This window comes from Protopterus annectens, chromosome 10.part0 (assembly GCF_019279795.1).
Source record: "Protopterus annectens isolate FY-2018-M chromosome 10.part0, PAN1.0, whole genome shotgun sequence".
Taxonomy (NCBI): Eukaryota; Metazoa; Chordata; order Ceratodontiformes; family Protopteridae; genus Protopterus; species Protopterus annectens.
Window position 1 is genome coordinate 1,645,883,866 of NC_056744.1, and position 20,580 is coordinate 1,645,904,445.

Consider the following 20,580-nt stretch of genomic DNA (forward strand, 5'->3'; position numbering starts at 1 on the left):
AGGTTATGTTACAGTAGTCATTTGAAAATAAAAGAAAAAAGCAAAACAAAATACACCATCAGCGGTATGAAAGTAGAAAATACATTTACACAAAAAGAGAGTAATGCCATGATACCTTATATCCCACTCATTTGGAAGTAAATTCAAATGCTGTCTTCCAGCCTTGGTGCTAGCTTTCACAGGGACACTTTGAACAGACATCTTCCCCATTCTTACCTCCCATCCTTCTTCATCATCACCACCCACTACCCTTGTAGAAGTAGAGTTATTTTCAGGCAACTCATGGCTTCCCTCCGCCATGAACACCCTTTGGCAACTTAAACCCAGTTCCAGAAGAGTTACTGGTGCTGTAACCTGGACTTGAACCATTCATAGGGTGGATCAGCACACTGGCATACTTCCTGCTGTAGCTAAGACATTGCTAGCTGTACTATCCACAGGCTGGGCTATATTGTAGCTGAATTATAGCTACAGATGAAGAAAGGGAAAATAATCAGTAATGAGGCAGTTTTGTGGCTGAAAGTGTGGTACCTCTTTCATGCTGTAATATTATTACTCCTGTACCCCAAAAAACACAAAAGATCCTTATATTGAACAGTGTGAGCTATGTAACACTTCTACATTTGTACCAACTCTTAAAGGTGCAATTAGCAGGATGTACTAAGCCCTACTGTGCTACAAGTTACACAGCTAAGAAACCGCCATGTCAGTTCTAATATTGCTTGATATATACTCTTTGTGTTTCATATTTATACATGCTAAAATATATTTATTGTAAACAGTAATGTGATGGAATTTGGGGGGGTTGGTATGGCAACAGCACATTAACCTCTGAAGGGTATGCCAGCTGGCACGCTGAACAGTCCAAAGCTCAAACTGGTGCCCTTCACTAATCCAAAGCTGAAGTAAAAAAAAGTCATTGAATCCCAATATTACATTCATGCCATTTGCCATCTGCTGATTGCACCCCCTGACAGCTTATGTCTGAATATTCCCTACCATCTCCTGCTCATTTATACAATTTCTACAGGATTTACTGTTAAGTGTTGTTAAATCAGGAATGCTGTATTACATATTGATATTTAACAGTTTTTTTTTATTTAAATAAAAAAGTATATATAAAATGGACAAGGAAAACTAGCCATTCATATTGTTAGCTACCTTTGCATCAAATCTGTTTCACACATAAGACAAACCAAGGCAGTCCGCCTGGTCCTGACATTCACTCCCAGGTCCCATCTCCATCACAGAGTTCAAAATGAAACAAGCTACCAACATCTTGAAAAGCCATCTAGCAAGAAAAAAATATTAAGTAAATATTCCAAAAACAAACAACAGTATATCAAACATCAGAAATACACTCCCCCAACTCAAATACTCTACAAAGGCTGCATAAAAACATAATAAGAAAAATAAACAGAGTAAAATAGGGATCAAGACTGTGACACAAATACATTTAGAGCAATAAAGCAGTAAAACTCAGTTTTAAGTATATTACCTAATAAAGAACAACAGAAGACATCCAGAAAGGTAAAACATAATCTAATGAAGAAAGGAAATTAATAAACTCCACTAACAGAAAATGAAGCAGTGTTGAAAGGGGCAGGAAGTGAATAACATGAAGTAAAAATAGTCCCTATAGCAACAAATAACAGAAAACCTTTCACAGAAGTCAGATTACAACCACAGACACACATACACACACACACTAAAAAGACACTGCAAAATATTGTTTACCAAAGAGGTAAATCTGAAGACCGAGTACTCAAAAGTAAACAAAGCATAAATATAAATTCATATTAAAACAGAAATAAAACACATAGAAAAAAATGCCATAGAAATCCATTTAAAAAGGCAACGAGCATACCATCATGTGCCTTTGACCAACACATGTCTACAGTAGTGAAGGTATCATTCTGTGTTGTGCAACTTGTAAACAAAGCTTTGGCATCTATGTCCAAAGATGTCATTGTTCCACTGTATTCATTTCCAGATCTATCATTGAGTACAATGCCCAGTTTGGTATGTAATTAACCAGGAAAATCCAACAACTGGAACATCCACAGAGGTTCAAAATTAAAAGAACAGAGGGTGTAAGTAACATGTCCTATGCAGAATACCTCAAAGCCCTATTCTGTCTCCTACAGGCTGTTGAGGGAAGAGCTATGCCTGGCATACAAGGCATTGTCAGACCACACCGTGATGGAACTCCTGTATATCCACAAAACGAACAGCACCAGAATTATCCGTTCTACAGACTTAAACCTTGTGTGCGATATAAATATGACCTGCTGGAGAAGTAGGTATGTATCCCAGAGCCTAACCCTTCTCTAGAATAGGGTCTCCATCTGTATGAAGCAGAGTTTCTCCCTAACTCATTTCAAGTGTAACTTGGACAATTGGATGGAGAACAGGAAATTCATCCGTGGTCTGGCACATATGTTTCTATTGGACACAGACAGCCTGTAAATGGTTCATTTTCCAGGCCCCTGCTTGTAAATGTTTAATTTCCCAAACACCTGCTTACACTTATCAAGGGTACTAGACTTTGTGAGAGATTTGAGATACATGACTGGGCTTTGAAAGGTCCTTGTGGACATTAGCTTAGTACACACCTATGAACCTATGAATCAGATGTTCTTACCCCCTTCTTCTGGCAATTTCCCCCTCTACCCATTCAAGAAGACTCCAATTTATGAACCTTCAGCAAAGACCTTAAAATTCACCTTCAAATCCAAGCCAAGTGCTCCTGTCAACCTAGAGATCATAATACCTAAGTCTTGCATTCTTCTCAGCTTTTCCCCTCCAACTTCTCCACTTCCTACTCAGTATTAACTTGGTAAATATGTAAATTAATTACTGCCTTTTGTTAGTATACTGTACATCTTCCTTACTTAGTTCTCTATGCAACTACATTCTTTGTAGCATTGTATTATATTGGAAACTTTATATTCACTGCATTCTAATATTACATATTGCATTTTCTTTGTTTATAATAACCTTGTGTTCATTTATGAATGTTTTTTCATCTGGGCTGTGCTGCAAATGGTCAGTTATGTGTAGTTTTTTTGGTGATTTAGAGGATTAACACATAATCAGTGTTTCTATAACCAGAGAAAGTAGGAGATTATTTATTATTATTATTATTATTATTATTAGTGGGTAATTAGCCACAGTGGCACATAGGCAGCTTTGGTCACTTATCTTCTGTAGGCAGAGGTGGGGGTGGCAGAAGGAGAAGGTTGATTTAGGTACTATGCTATAGACCCTTAGGTTTTCACCTTCCCTTCCTGGATTTGCATACAGTTTGACCTAAACCAAAGTTTCCTTTGCTCTTCAGTTGTCTGCACTATGGGCAAGGCTGGTAATTTATACTCTCTACTCCCAGTCCTTCTGATTATTCATATTGTATGTGTGTGTGTGTGTGTGTGTGTGTGTGTGTGTGTGTGTGTGTGTGTGTGTGTGTGTGTGTGTGTGTGTGTGTGTGTATATGTATATGTGTGCGTGTCCGTGTATGTATTATATGTGCATCTCTGTCTCTCTCTCTCTCTTATTTATATATATGGTAAGGGTGATTTAGTAACAAATATGCAGTGTAGGAGAAAGTAAAATGGGAGTTTAGCAGTTCATATTCAGATCAGGATGCAGCACAACTGACCTAGTGTTTGCAGTGAGACAGATAGTTGAGGAGAAGCTGGAGATAAGAAAGGAGTTCATCTGACATTTCTTGACAAGCATATAACAATGTCCAAAGAAAGCAGATTTGAACAGTGTTGCACTGATTTGCAGGTCCAGAAACACTGGTAGAATTAATGCAGACACAAGTCTTTACAAGGACCCAATAATAGTGTTTGAATTCACAGAGGTGTTCCCAGTGAGAGTGATTGCATATCAGGGTTCATTTCTGAGCCCATAGCTGTTCATACTGGTGATGGACCACATTAACAAACAGGTCAGTGGGGACAGATCAGCAAAGCTGCTGTACGCAGATGATGTAGCAATACAGACAGACTCTGAACAAGAACAAAGCAAATGATATTGGAAAGGAATGCAAAGTGAAGGCACTTGGGATGAAACTGAGTAAATAGGTTCATAGGTTCATAGGTTTATACTAGGCTATCTGCCCTAAGGCATTTATAAGCCTAGCCCATATTTGTGTGGCTTACGCCACCCCTTATATGAAAAAATACTGTGCCCATTAGTTTGTTGTGCCTCTGTCCAGCAGTGACACAGAGATGATTCCCGGGGTAAACCTACGATCTCCCATCCACAGGTCTAGATTTCTCTTGAACAGAGTCAGCGAGGTGCTCTGCCTCACATGGACCGGGATTTTATTCCACAGCATAGGGAGTCTCTGAGTGATAAATCTATCCCTCCAGCACGTCCTATTTATATCCGTGCTAAGGTTTAAGTCGCTTGCTCTAGTGGTTTTGGTGGATTTGGATTTTTTGAGGTGGAGCATGTCCATTAATTCCGGGTTGGACATGGCCTTGTATGTCAGGCACATGTCACCTCTGAGCAGACGGTATGCGACTGAATAGAGCTGGAGTTTCTTCAATCTGGCAGCATATGACAGATTTTGGAGTCCCTTTATCCTTTTGGTGAGGAACTTTTGGGGTCTCTCCAATTGCTGCAGATGTCGGGTGAGATACATCCCGAATGGGGCATTGTACTCGATCATTGGTCTGATAAGTGAAGAGTACAGGGAACAATGACCTCACTAGATCTGGATGTGAATCCCTTCATGATCAGGTGGGCAATGTAGAAGGTCTTTCTAACCACTTTAGCAATGTGAGTGTCAAAAGAAAGGCCACTGTCAACCTGGGTCCCCAGGTCCCTGATAACCTCTTCTGTGCTTAGTGGATTGCCACCTATATGGTAGCTTGGGGTTACCTTGTTTTTCCCGAAGGGTATGACTATACATTTTTGGCGTTTAACTTCAGGCCATGGCTCTGGCACCAGCTATCTGTTTCCGTGAGTCCCTTCTGAAGGATATCTGTGTCCGATGCACTTTCCACTATGGCGCCCAGTTTGCAGTCGTCTGCAAACTTTGTCAGCCAAAGTCCTCCCATGTTGGCCTGTACTTCTGAGAAGTAGATGCCAAACAATAGGGGGCCAAGGACCGAGCCCTGTGGGACACCACTTGTGACCGGCTTGGAGTCTGACACAGCGCCAGCAACTCTAACCCTGTGGGTTCTATCCTTAAGCCAGTTTGCAACCCATCTTGTGACATATGGGTTTACATTTAAGCTGGTAAGTTTTTCTACAATAGCCGAGTGGGGTATTGTGTCGAAAGCCTTTGCAAGGTCAAGGTAGGCTGTATGGACTGCCTTTCCCTCATCAATGGCCTTGGTGACTGTTTCGAAGAAGTCGACCAAGTTCAAGAGGCATGATCTTCCCTTGACAAAGCCAAACTGGGTCGGTTCCAATGTCTGCAAGTCCCCTATGCAGTTGTCAAGGCAGCAAATAGGAAAATCAGAAAAAGCTGAAAATTGAGATAGAAGGGAAAATAGTGCAACAGGTGAATAGCTTCAGGCAAATGAGGAAGACAAAGCTAGCTTTAGCAAGGCTGCAGCCATCTGGTGCAGAGTGTTAGGGGTAGTGCAAAGAAACCTGAAAAGTAAAATATATAAAACAGTGGTGTGACCAGTAATACTGCTTCATATAGAAACCCGGGTAGTGAAGGCTGAGTGGTTGAAGAAGCTGGAGGTTATTGAGAAATATCTGATATGGGTGGTAGGATGCACATTGTGGTAAGGTGAAGAAATAAGGGCATCAGAGCAGAAGAAAAAGTAGCTTCAATGGTAGAGATGGAAAAAGAAAATAGGTTAACATGGTTAAGCTTAAGTGAGGAAAGCAGAGGACAATCTGGTGAAGAAAATTTGGGAGAGAAAGGAAGAAGGCAAGAGGAAATAAGGGTGTCCAGCAAACAGCTGGCCGAATTATATTCGAGAAGACTTGTTATAATCAGGCATGGCTGGAACAGATTCCATAGCCATGAAGGAGAAGTTCAGAATGAGATGTAGAAGCCTGAGACAATGCATAGTAGAATGTGAAGCACGCCCATCTGCCCAACCCATACACCCATATAGGGTTGTTATCTATTGAAATGATAAGAGGAGAAAAGTCTTGTATAACAACAGGACATTTGCCAGGACAGGTCTTATTCCCCCCACCCCACCCCATGCACTGCAAAGGAGTGATTTTCTTTTTTTTTTTTTTTTTTTTTTGCTAAAGTAAATGGTAACAACAATTTTTGGATGAAAATCTTAGGAAATGTTTAATGTGAAAGGTTGTGTGAATAGCACAGCTTTTTTGTAGTAGGGACTTTGCAATGCGAATAAGGTCTGCTAGTATCACAAAAGCCAGAGAGGTTAATGGCCAACCATAAACAACATTATGAATACATACCTACCATACACAAGTTATGGCATATTGGAGCTCACCTGAGGAATGACTGGTGCCCATGTGTATGGTGTTGCCAGAGTGCATCTCACCCCCAACAATGTGAATGCCTGTTTGTTTGTAAGAGCAACTACACATGTGCATGGTGATGGTTTTCATATAGCTCATTATGGATGAGCTTCATTTGCATAAAAATTTCTCATATTAGCCCTAGCTTACTCCAACAGGCTTCATGCAGACATTTTAAGTATCACTGGGTTTCATGTTTATGGGAAAGTTGATAAAATGCACAAACAAACCAAAAAGGTTTATTAAAAGCAGAGGTACAGGTGTGGGGGTAGCCACATTCTTTGATTTCCTGTCCTTGCATATTTAAACTGGTGCATGTGAAATAATTCCTGCTTTAAAACTTCAGCTTGGCCAGCTAAGAACTTGGTTATATTCAACTGGACGTATAAGAGAATTTAAGTACCTTTTTCTGCACTTTTTTTTAAAAAATACAGTATTTAAATTGATTTAAACTGTGTATGAAGGAGTGTTGAAGGAATTTTTATCTGAAGTTATTCTGCTCTTCAGTAACTTGAACTAAAGCTAGTGTTGGCTGAATTTTGTTATTTGCTAGTAATTACAGGTGTGGGGGTAGCCACATTCTTTGATTTCCTGTCCTTGCATATTTAAACTGGTGCATGTGAAATAATTCCTGCTTTAAAACTTCAGCTTGGCCAGCTAAGAACTTGGTTATATTCAACTGGACGTATAAGAGAATTTAAGTACCTTTTTCTGCACTTTTTTTAAAAATACAGTATTTAAATTGATTTAAACTGTGTATGAAGGAGTGTCGAAGGAATTTTTATCTGAAGTTATTCTGCTCTTCAGTAACTTGAACTAAAGCTAGTGTTGGCTGAATTTTGTTATTTGCTAGTAATTACAGGTGTGGGGGTAGCCACATTCTTTGATTTCCTGTCCTTGCATATTTAAACTGGTGCATGTGAAATAATTCCTGCTTTAAAACTTCAGCTTGGCCAGCTAAGAACTTGGTTATATTCAACTGGACGTATAAGAGAATTTAAGTACCTTTTTCTGCACTTTTTTTTTTTTAAAAATACAGTATTTAAATTGATTTAAACTGTGTATGAAGGAGTGTTGAAGGAATTTTTATCTGAAGTTATTCTGCTCTTCAGTAACTTGAACTAAAGCTAGTGTTGGCTGAATTTTGTTATTTGCTAGTAATTACAGGTGTGGGGGTAGCCACATTCTTTGATTTCCTGTCCTTGCATATTTAAACTGGTGCATGTGAAATAATTCCTGCTTTAAAACTTCAGCTTGGCCAGCTAAGAACTTGGTTATATTCAACTGGACGTATAAGAGAATTTAAGTACCTTTTTCTGCACTTTTTTTAAAAAAAATACAATATTTAAATTGATTTAAACTGTGTATGAAGGAGTGTTGAAGGAATTTTTATCTGAAGTTATTCTGCTCTTCAGTAACTTGAACTAAAGCTAGTGTTGGCTGAATTTTGTTATTTGCTAGTAATTACAGGTGTGGGGGTAGCCACATTCTTTGATTTCCTGTCCTTGCATATTTAAACTGGTGCATGTGAAATAATTCCTGCTTTAAAACTTCAGCTTGGCCAGCTAAGAACTTGGTTATATTCAACTGGACGTATAAGAGAATTTAAGTACCTTTTTCTGCACTTTTTTTTTAAAAAAATACAGTATTTAAATTGATTTAAACTGTGTATGAAGGAGTGTTGAAGGAATTTTTATCTGAAGTTATTCTGCTCTTCAGTAACTTGAACTAAAGCTAGTGTTGGCTGAATTTTGTTATTTGCTAGTAATTACAGGTGTGGGGTAGCCACATTCTTTGATTTCCTGTCCTTGCATATTTAAACTGGTGCATGTGAAATAATTCCTGCTTTAAAACTTCAGCTTGGCCAGCTAAGAACTTGGTTATATTCAACTGGACGATAAGAGAATTTAAGTACCTTTTCTGCACTTTTTTTTAAAAAATACAGTATTTAAATTGATTTAAACTGTGTATGAAGGAGTGTTGAAGGAATTTTTATCTGAAGTTATTCTGCTCTTCAGTAACTTGAACTAAAGCTAGTGTTGGCTGAATTTTGTTATTTGCTAGTAATTACAGGTGTGGGGGTAGCCACATTCTTTGATTTCCTGTCCTTGCATATTTAAACTGGTGCATGTGAAATAATTCCTGCTTTAAAACTTCAGCTTGGCCAGCTAAGAACTTGGTTATATTCAACTGGACGTATAAGAGAATTTAAGTACCTTTTTCTGCACTTTTTTTTTAAAAATACAATATTTAAATTGATTTAAACTGTGTATGAAGGAGTGTTGAAGGAATTTTTATCTGAAGTTATTCTGCTCTTCAGTAACTTGAACTAAAGCTAGTGTTGGCTGAATTTTGTTATTTGCTAGTAATTACAGGTGTGGGGGTAGCCACATTCTTTGATTTCCTGTCCTTGCATATTTAAACTGGTGCATGTGAAATAATTCCTGCTTTAAAACTTCAGCTTGGCCAGCTAAGAACTTGGTTATATTCCCACCCACCCGCCCTGTTTTTGTTTTGGTGTTAATCTTAGTGGCATTGAAACTGCCCGCCCCTCAGCCTGCCTCTGGGCCCATCTCATTTGCTCACTCAACTGAGTGCAGTGAGATCATATTCTGTTTTCAGGCACTCCTACTGTGCACAAAGAGAGCATCTGGGAAATAGAAAAAAAAAATTAAGCTTATTTCCTGCCTTTCTTGTTAAGTGGTACAGACTATTTGTAGGCTTCTGAGCCCCAAGCCCTTCTGTGTTTGAGGAAGCCTTCTAGCTTGTTTTTCTTATAACTAGCCAGTTTTCTAGTTTCAGCACTCAAATCTGTTTCTTTGATCTCAGCACTTGTTCAGAAAAAAAAAAAAAAATTTAATCTGCTTTTACTGTACTTGTGTTTTTACCTACTTGTTTTTACTTTTGCATCATCTTAAAATACTCAGTTGTATTTATTACTGCTTGGTGTAACTCATTCTAAGCCTTTTCCTTTTAACACTTGGGCTTGCGACCAGTTAGTTGTTTTGCACTGAGAGGGTTTGTGGTCTGCACTGTTGTGGCAGAACAGGTAGCTTACATCCTTCTAGGTTGAGAACTGCTGATTGAGGGCTCAGTGTCTGTTATTCTAAAAGTGTATTAATTCTGGTTTAAGCACTTGGGCTTTCAAGCCAGTTATTTTACATTAAGAGGGTTCGTGGTCTGCACTCTTGTGGGAGGAGAGGCTGGACTCTGCCCTTCTGAGCTGGGAATTTCTGGTTAAAGGCTTATAGTGCATGCATATCTGAACTGTTTCTTACTGAAGTTGGTGCGCCTTGTTTGCTGTGGCATAGACTGGATTCGGGCCTGCTGGATCTAGCTTTGTTTGTGTAACTTGAGCACTAATCCAGACATTCTCTAAAGTATTCAATGGTATTTATTACTGCTTGGTTGTAACTTGATTAAAGTGTAGCTATCATTCAAGTCTTTTGGATTAAGCACTTGGGCTTCAGACCAGTTGTTTTACATTAGGAAGGTTTGTGGCAAGCACTGTGGTGGCAGGACAGGTAGCTTTCATCCTTCTAAGTTGGGAACTGCTGATTGAGAGCCCAGTGTCCAAGTGTATTAGTTCTGGTTTAGGCACTTGGGCTTCAGGCCAGTTATTTTACATTAAGAAGGTTCGTGGTCTGCACTCTTGTGGGAGAAGAGGCTGGACTCTGCCCTTCTGAGCTGGGAATTTTCTGGTTAAAGGTTTATAGTGCCTGAATATTTGAACTGTATCTTACTGAAATTGGTTCACCTTGTTTGCTCTAGCATAGACTAGATCCAGGCCTACTGAATCTAGCTTTGTTTATATGCTTGTTGTTTGTTTGCTTGTTATTTCCCTGGAAGCTAATTCCACCTAATACGCAACTTCTCAGCGCTTCTGTGGATCACTAGTGATATCTGCATTGCTTACTGCACTTATTTCCTTGTTTCACTTGAAAGAAAGTTACTGTTTGTCGATTTAGTTACTTGTAACACATTGCACTCAAGTTACCTGGCACTTGCTCACTAAAGCAATTATATAAGTCAGCACTAAAAATTAAAAGCACTACACCCTCACTCCCCACTGGCCCTTGTTTTCAATTAAGGATTTCCCAATATTATTCTAGCATGTCCAAAGGTCAGTTGTCAATCTCCTCTCCGGTCCAGCTGGTGAATCTGGGAATCTTGAGGCAATGTTATAACTGCCTCATGTACACAGACAACCCTCTCCTCCTCCCACATAACACAAATACTTGAGAGATGCAGCTATTTAGCCAAACTGGAGGCTGAGCTCTCTCAACTCAGGACTGGCAAGACCAGACAGGAGGAGAAGGCAACTACACACACCACAAAACCAGACTCACATAATGCTACCACTCCACTGAATCAAACACATAAACACACAAAGACATACTCGGAGGCTCTGAGTAAAATTTACCTAAACAGCAGAGGCCTCCAAAGCAGACACCCAAACAACTGCTACCTCAAGACACCCCACAAGCAACACATAAACCACAAAAGCAGTGTGCAAAGCAGTCACAGCCCTTAAGGCCAAATACAACACCAAACATACTTGTCATAGGTGACTCCATAGTCAGACACACTGGCGTCCCACTCACCAGGCTGAACAAGGAGAGGGTCACAGTAAGCTGCCTATCGGGCGCTAGAATCCGCCACATAACACAAGCACTGGTCACTCCACGGCAAGTACAAATATGACACAGTCATTGTCCATGCTGGTGTGAACGACCTGAGACGCACCTCCCTGGACTACATGAAAAGAGACATAGAGGAGCTCTCTGATTATGTAGCCCAGGCAGGTATGACCCTAACCCTGAGCAGTATCCTTCCTTCACCAAGAATGATGCCACAATATAGAGACAAGATGATCAGCTTTAACAATTGGCTTAATGTCTGGTGTCATTCAAAGGGGATCCAGTGTCTGTCTGCCTGGGATGACATGCTTGACAAGCCACGCTGCTTCGCAAGGGACGGCTTGCACCTGTCACCCTGGGATTCCGGATATTGGCTAAGGCTCTTGCCACCCCATAGTGCCTTTTTAGGCAAGGCTCAAATTCTAAACCTACCACCCTAGAAAACAAAAATGGGAAGAAACTGAGGGTAATGCTGCTCAATGCCAGAAGTCTAAATCTCAAAATGCACGCACTCGAGGCCCTTCTCAGTATGGAGAACATCGATGTCTGTGCTGTAACTGAAACCTGGTTCAAGGCTCCTGAGAGCACCCCGGCACTATTAGGTTTTACCTCATATCATGCGTTCCGGCCCCAAAACCCGAACCACACCACAAAAGGAGGGGGTGTATCCATATTCATAAAGGATACTCATACCTCCAGGTTGGTGGCAACGCATGAAGCTTCAGAAACCATCCAGGTGCAACTAACCATAGGCAAAACTGCTCTACAAATTGCAGCATGCTACAGGCCACCCTCTCAAACTCAGGAACCCCACACAGCCTTCCTGAAGACACTGGAGGGTATAAATGTATCTCCAAACACCATCATATTGGGTGACTTCAACTATCCGAATATAGACTGGGAACATTACTCAAGCCCTAACTTTCTAGCCCAACGGTTCCTGGAGTTCATAAATTCAAATGCCATGGAACAGCTAGTCACTGTTCCCACGAGAGGAGAAAATATACTAGATCTCATTGTCACAAACATGGGGACAAAATGCTCCACACCGGAAGTATATCCCTCATTGGTGAGATCTGATCATAAACTAATCTCACTGGAAATCCACATCCCGCCCCCACCCCAAGCAAAAAAGACCATAGTGAAGAACTTCTCTAAAGCAAACTTCACACTACTCAAGACTGGTGTGTGGTATCCTTCAAGGCCCCTGAGCCAGAGGAGTCCACAACCCAAGCTGGAAGCCCTTACAAATGCCTTCTATGAACACCTCCAGGACTGCATGGATCAGGCAATCCCAAATAAAACCAAGACTCTTTCCACAAAGGGCAAACATCCAGTCTGGTGGACCCCAGCCATTAACAAACTTTACAATAAGAGGAGAAAGCTATTACATGATAGAACAAAATCCATAAAAGGGAAGTCACCCTGATCATTATTAGTAAAAAATACGAGCACTCATAAAATCAACTAAGGCCAATTTTGAGAGAAAAATTGCCATGGATTCAAAGGACAATCATAAGGCCTTTTTCAGCTATGTTAGGAACCTGGGTGGAAACTCCCAGATATGCTCAGAATTAGTCCAAAATGATACAAAAATCACTGAACCCACAGACATTGCCAGCATACTGGCAGACAGGTTCAGTGCAAACTTCATCCCCCTCCCCTAAAGGAGAGATAACTATCCCAGCCGAGTGTAGCCTCCCGGACATCTCAAATGCGCAGGTGAAAGCTGCTCTCTCTAAAGCTAAAACACAGCATCAATGGGACCGGATGGTGTCCCCGGCTGTGTGCTACACGAGCTAAATGAGGAATTAAACCCGCACATAAGGCAGCTGTTTAATCTCAGCCTTACCACAGGATACGTGCCCAAGGAGTGGCGACGGCAACTGTGGTCCCACTCCACAAAGGCGGCCTCTACGGACCCTGGTAATTACCGCCCATAAGCTTAACAAGTCTAGTCTGCAAAGCTATGGAGAGGATCATAATGGAGCTCATAAACAAAGATATAGGGGACTTGCAGACATTGGACCCGACCCAGTTTGGCTTTGTCAAGGGAAGATCATGCCTTTTGAACTTGGTCGACTTCTTCAAAACAGTCACCAAGGCCATTGATGAGGAAAGGCAGTCCATACAGCCTACCTTGACCTTGCAAAGGCTTCGACACAATACCCCACTCGGGTATTGTAGAAAAACTTACCAGCTTAAATGTAAACCCATATGTCACAAGATGGGTTGCAAACTGGCTTAAGGACAGAAACCACAGGGTTAGAGTTGCTGGCGCTGTGTCAGACTCCAAGCCGGTCACAAGTGGTGTCCCACAGGGCTCGGTCCTTGGCCCCTATTGTTTGGCATCTACTTCTCAGAAGTACAGGCCAACATGGGAGGACTTTGGCTGACAAAGTTTGCAGATGACTGCAAACTGGGCCATAGTGGAAAGTGCATCGGACACGGATATCCTTCAGAAGGGACTCACGGAAACAGATAGCTGGTGCCAGAGCCATGGCCTGAAGTTAAACGCCAAAAATGTATAGTCATACCCTTCGGGAAAAACAAGGTAACCCCAAGCTACCATATAGGTGGCAATCCACTAAGCACAGAAGAGGTTATCAGGGACCTGGGGACCCAGGTTGACAGTGGCCTTTCTTTGACACTCATATTGCTAAAGTGGTTAGAAAGACCTTCTACATTGCCCACCTGATCATGAAGGGATTCACATCCAGATCTAGTGAGGTCATTGTTCCCCTGTACTCTTCACTTATCAGACCAATGATCGAGTACAATGCCCCATTCGGGATGTATCTCACCCGACATCTGCAGCAATTGGAGAGACCCCAAAAGTTCCTCACCAAAAGGATAAAGGGACTCCAAAATCTGTCATATGCTGCCAGATTGAAGAAACTCCAGCTCTATTCAGTCGCATACCGTCTGCTCAGAGGTGACATGTGCCTGACATACAAGGCCATGTCCAACCCGGAATTAATGGACATGCTCCACCTCAAAAAATCCAAATCCACCAAAACCACTAGAGCAAGCGACTTAAACCTTAGCACGGATATAAATAGGACGTGCTGGAGGGATAGATTTATCACTCAGAGACTCCCTATGCTGTGGAATAAAATCCCGGTCCATGTGAGGCAGAGCACCTCGCTGACTCTGTTCAAGAGAAATCTAGACCTGTGGATGGGAGATCGTAGGTTTACCCTGGGAATCATCTCTGTGTCACTGCTGGACAGAGGCACAACAAACTAATGGGCACAGTATTTTTTCATATAAGGGGTGGCGTAAGCCACACAAATTTGGGCTAGGCTTATAAATGCCTTAGGGCAGATAGCCTAGTATAAACCTATGAACCTATGAACCTATAACCTGGAATTAATAAGAAAAGGCAGTTAGCGTAATTTAGTGTAATCTGTTCAGCATTAACACTTATTTACTGGTAAGAAATGAAATTTTATAATATTTGTCTGATTACTCCTGAAATGCTTGAGAATGATGTAGGTATCATTTTCAGTTCTGTCTATAAAAGAGAGACAGCTTCAGTCCGGAGGAGAATCACATCCTCATGGATGCTTTGAAGACATATGAAAAAATGTCTTCTTGGAAAAGGGAAGCCAAAAGAGATGCACAGAGAGCTATGATGTGGATTCAAGTAGTGTCTGACAAAAGTGCTGTAGAGGAAAGGAACTACTCCATACACAGGCTATAAAAAGAGCCAGTTAAGTGGTAGGAGATGCCAGGACAAAAGCTAAACAGAATGTATTCACCCACAGCAGTACTGGTGGTAGCACTTCCACACTCAAACCTGTACCACTGGTTGAGGAGTACTTTCTCTCTATGAAGAGCAATGACTTTGGTGCAGAGGAGGATGCTGCTGGGATCATCACCAGTGCTGTGGACATCAGTACTTTCAGACCCCTGTGACCACCACAGTCGGTCAGTGTGGAAGGTTAGTGTGAAGCTGATTTTACAATATTATACAAAATGTATTTGGCATGACACCTGTGTAGTATCACCCTTACATGATTCATCATCAGGTACAACATCAGTGTCAGGTGTAGCAGAAAGTCTGCAGACAATATATGCTAAGTATGGTGATCATACCTTTGTGTAAAAATTATTCTGCCTGTCACAGGTCATATTAACTACATCTTGACATATTTCTTCACAGAACAACACAGAAGGTCAAGGCAAATGTGTAAATGAGCTCAATGGTAAAAAACAATAAAGCATGTAAAACAACGTTCCAGAGCTCAACACCAGTGTAATAATAAGGAATTTATTCAGTAACGTACAAAACTTTCGGGCATTAACCCTTTCTCAATGTAAAATATATCACAATAGTAAAGTATCACTTAAAAAGTTATTTAAATCAGTCATATGACAAAACCACTAATGAAAATATCGAATCAGTTATTACAACTAAAATAAACTTAAAGATGCAGCATGGTATAAAAATACATGAAAAAATTACTTAAAATTTCATAACATATAATGCATGCACAATATTAGAACTTCATTTTCTTTTTTCTTAAGACAGCGTTAATACTTGTAGCTGAATTTAGACCAGGTGGATTATCGGCATCAAGCCGTAAGATCCAATTCATTTCAGCAACTTCGTAGTATCCTTAAGGTCACCACCCCCCTTTTTCTTTACTAATATCTGGATCACTCTAAGTTTAAAACTATGCTCAGAGCCCTTATCTTTGATAAGTTTACCGAGCGAATTAGTAATTAGTAACAGGGTTGGGAGGGTGGCCTAATGGTTAAGGTGTTTGCCTTACAGACGCAAGGTGAAGGGTTTGAGTCTCACAAGGGATAATTGGCTAGGCTTAAAATGGCTCCCAAGGGCAGTTAGCTTAGTACTAACCTATTAATCTATATATATTATTAACTATACCTCTATGTTTAGCTATCAAATGTTCAAGTATCCTATCCTTAAGCCTTTTATTACATTTTCCCACATTAAAACTTAAACTTAAACTAAGGCTAAACCATACTTTATGCATTCTGAAAGTCAGTCCCTGAGTAGTAATAATAGTAATTGTAATAATCAAATTAGATATGTAACTCAATATAATGTTAAAACTGATGGAATAACTAAATATGTAGGGATAATTGGAGTATTTTGTGCGCTCAACCAGAAATTTGTAAAGTTGTAAGTGATGTACCGCATTTTGAGTTTAAGAATTGTCAAAACTTGAAACAGAAACTCTGTTATAAGGATTAATTCTAAGCATGAATTTGTGCACACTAGAAAGAAGGAGACTATCCCTTGATATAACTGCTCTTGCTGTAAATTCATCTCGAATGCAACATAGTTTGTACATCCAAATAGTAAGAGAACATTTGACTTCTGATGTTATTCAAATTGTAATACTGAAAATGTGATTTATGTGGCTACTTGCACAGCATGTTTACGTTTTTACGTGGGAAAATGTAATAGAAGGCTTAAAGATAGGAAGAAGATGGGTGGTGACCTTAAGAATTTTACAGTAGTTGCTGAAATTAATTGGATCTTATGGCTTTATGCCAATAATCCATCTGGTCTAAATTCAGCTACTAGTACTAAGCCTGTAAGGAAAAAGCAAATTAAGTTGTAATATTATGCATACATTATAGGTTATGAAGTTTTAAGTCATTTGTCATGTATTTTCATATCATGCTGCATCTTTAAGTTTCTTTTAGTTGTAATAATTGATTCTATTTTTTTTCATTGATGGTTTGGTCATATGACTGATTTAAATGACTTTTTAAGTGATACTTTGTTATTGTGAAAGATAACCATAAGTACTTTTTCAGCTATGTCAGAAACCTCAAGGGCATCACATAGCAGTGTGCTGAACTGGTGGTTAATGGCACCACATTCACCTCGCCTAGTGTGGTAGCAAAACTGTTAGTGGACAAATTCAGTTCCAACTTTAACCCCTCTTACTCCCAACCATCCCCTAAAAAATGCCCTCAACCATAACTCTTCCAACTATAACTAGGAAGCATGCACTGGCTGTACTGGCTAAAACCAAGAACACAGCCTCAGTGGGCCCCAATAATATCCAAGAATGCCTCCTGAACAGTCTAAAATATGACTTATCTGGACCCCTGGAGTCATTATTCAACTATAGTCTTAAAAGGGGCTTTGTGCCACTTGAATGGAGGACTGCGACGGTCAACCCCCTTCATAAGGGAGGACCTTCAACAGATCCTGGAAACAGTCTGACTAGTCTTATTTGCAAAGCCATGGAAAGAATTATCATGGAAATTATCAACAAGAACAGAGGGGATCTCTAAACACTGGATCTATCCCAGTTTGGTTTTGCCAAAGAAAGGTCAAGCTTACTAAATAAAGTAATGGATGAGGAGAAAATGGTGCATACTGCTTACCTAGAGCTGGCTAAAGCATTTGATACAATAACCCACTTCAGCATTGTCAACAAACTTACAGAACTAGGTATAAACTTCTTCAAAACATGCTGGATAGCTAGCTGGCTCACTGATAGAACCCATGAAGTCAGAATCACTGAGGCCACCTCCAGAAAGAGGCTGATCACCAGTGGAGTCCCCCAGGGGACTGTGCTAGGTCCATTCCTGTTTGGTATGTACTTCCTGGACATCAGAGCTAATGTCAAAGGCCTCTGGCTAACCAAGTTCACAGATGATTACAAACTGAGAGCAGTCATTGAATCCCCACCAAAGATGAGAACACCCTTGAAGATGGTCTAAGACAAACACACACTTGATGCCAAAGCCATGGCTTAAATCTCAATAACAAGAAATGCATTATAGTACCTTTTGGGAAGTCGGCCACCCCAGGTAACTATGTCATCAATAAATTCTTCCCTTATAGTTGATTCATTTCTCAGGGATCTGGGAACTCATGTAAATAGTAACCAGGTCTTCAAACAAAGTGTCCAAGGTAGTAAGAAAATCCTTCTATGTTGCTCATCTTATAAGCAAAGTCTTATAAGTTGGCATCTAGCTGCAGAGAGGTCATTTTACCACTGTACTTGTCCCTCATCAGACCCATCATAGAGTAGACTACCCCCCTCAGTATGTACCTGACCAGACATATGTAGCAACTGAAACATCCACAAACGTTCATCACAAAAAAGAATACAGGAGTAAACACTGTGTTCTACACTGGTCACCTCAAAGCCCTGTCCCTTTACTCAATATCATACAGATTTCTGAGAGGTGATCTTTGCCAGGCATACGAGGCATCCCTGGACCCTGTTTTGATTAACCTTTTATACATCCACAAAACAAACAGCATCAAAACTAAATTTTGCTTGTGACATAACTATGACATGCTGGAGAGACAAATTTGTTCCTCTGAGAATTCCTGTTCTCTGGAAGAGGCTCCCCATCCATTTGAAGCAGAGATTCTCCCTATCCCTATTTAAGTACAGCTTGGACCAACGGATAGGTAATCAGAACTTCATCCTTGGTGTGACTTCTTGTCTTTGATGGAGACAGGCAGTCAGTAGGTCACCCCCTATAGAAATCAAATTAGTCAGTCACATTTGGGTTGCATAGCTAGGCTTATAAGGGTCTTAGTGGTCGTTAGACTAGTATACAAGTATGAACTTGTTAATAGGTATGCAGGTTATTGTGAATAGCTGTAACAGTATTTAGCAATATTAGTATGGAGCAATATAATATGAATATGAATGTTAGTAAACATGCAATTTGATTTTGATTATACAACAGTTATGAGTAAATAGTCTCACCTGGCTAGTTAACTAAGTTGTGATGAAGTACAGTATATGCTTGCACCCTCTGAGCTGTGCTAGTGTAATTTACACACTCAAAATAATGCATACATTTGCCCATATTCTGATTCCTGACGTATTTAGAGCACTATTTCAGCATTACAATGTCTAGGGTCAGACACAAAATAGGGGATCTAGAACTGGAAGTTAAAAAAACACATAAGGGAAAAGGGGCATAGAGTTGAAGTGAAATGGCTTGGAAACGGAAGCAACAGTTTTTATAATATTTGTCAAAACTATTTGATATCAATATCATTCAGGGCATTTATAATAAATTGTTACTCAGTTGCATTACCTTTAACACTCTTACTTGTTTTCTTTTCCGTATTCTACAGCATGTGAAAGATAGAAAGCTGTTCTTGGCTAGTTCTGCACTTGTTGAATACAATAGGACAAAGTACGTCTCAATGTTTGGACAAGAAGGGTCACCTTTAAGCATTGAGGTAATGAAAGCCCTGCAACACATTCTGCTTTAATAGTAACTTACAGAGATATGGTTATGCTATAAACGTTTGCATGTAGTTTAAACTCTGTGTCTTTAAAATGTGTAATATTGTGCCTGTACTTGATAGTCAGGAAACATAGCAGTGTGCAGTACATTCTCATACTCATAAAAATTCCTGTTAACCTGCAACATTGTCTGATGGTGGGTGATTCATTGTTAAAATGATTTGCCCTACGGGAGGTTAAAGATAATGGGTGGCAGCATATTTAATGTATTTAAGCTCAGAACCCTGGTTTGCATTTTTTCAATGCTTTTTAATGATATATATATATATATATATATATATATATATATATATATATATATATATATATATATTTTTTTTTTTTTTTTTTTCTGGGATAATGATGAATACTGGTAATATATTACACTGTATGAGGTACAGGCACGTCCAGCTCCCACCAACCTGTATCTTTACAGTTTGTCAAGTAGAAGCATGAGGAATTTAGTGACCTCTGAGACAGTGAGGAATGCTGGTCAAAGGCACAGTCACCTGCCTGATCAAGTAGAAGTTTATGTTCCCAATTTTGAGCCACAAAAATCTTGAAAATCAAAATCCTGAGACCATACTGTCAAAAGACCAAAATGTCAGAGACCACAATATCAAACTCCTGGACTTGCTTCCCTGCAGGACCAATGTTAGCACCCTTTTCTGCATCCACACCCCTGCATGACTCATGTTAGCACTCATTCCTAGGTTTGCACTGGAAAGGGGAACTTAGTATTCAAGATGTTTAGACATTGTGGTCTTCAGCATTTTTGTCTTGTATTCTTTTTTGTGATGAACGTTTGTGGATGTTTCAGTTGCTACATATGTCTGGTCAGGTACATACTGAGGGGGGGTAGTCTACTCTATGATGGGTATAGACTGTAATGGATGAATGAATGGTCTTCAGATTATGATTATCAGGATTATGGGCATCAAGACAGTGACAGTAAACCTCAAGTAGCAACCACTACACTGTGCTGGCCAAGAGGATAGCACCCAAGACTGCCAGTCCATGTAAATGCCAGAGATAGACATGCCAGTCATTAACGAGGATATCCCAAGAATAGGTAGGTGGAACACCATACAGGCATAGAAATAAACAAATTAGATTGTTACATAGCAGCAAAAATATTTTAGGACCACATCTTACAAAGCAAGGATATACACAGTATATGATATATATCTGTCACAAGCAAAATTTACTTT

The 20,580-nt window shown here is 40.0% G+C and overlaps 1 protein-coding gene across 1 annotated transcript in view; it reads left to right on the top strand.

Moving 5' to 3' along the window:
• The window catches only part of LOC122814360 (integrin alpha-M-like), a 249,783-nt gene that overhangs the window by 195,042 nt on the left and 34,161 nt on the right, over positions 1-20,580 (top strand). Inside the window, exon 11 of the mRNA XM_044086946.1 lies at positions 19,216-19,323. Coding sequence (XP_043942881.1) covers positions 19,216-19,323 — 108 coding nt within the window. The remainder of the gene's footprint in view (positions 1-19,215; positions 19,324-20,580) is intronic.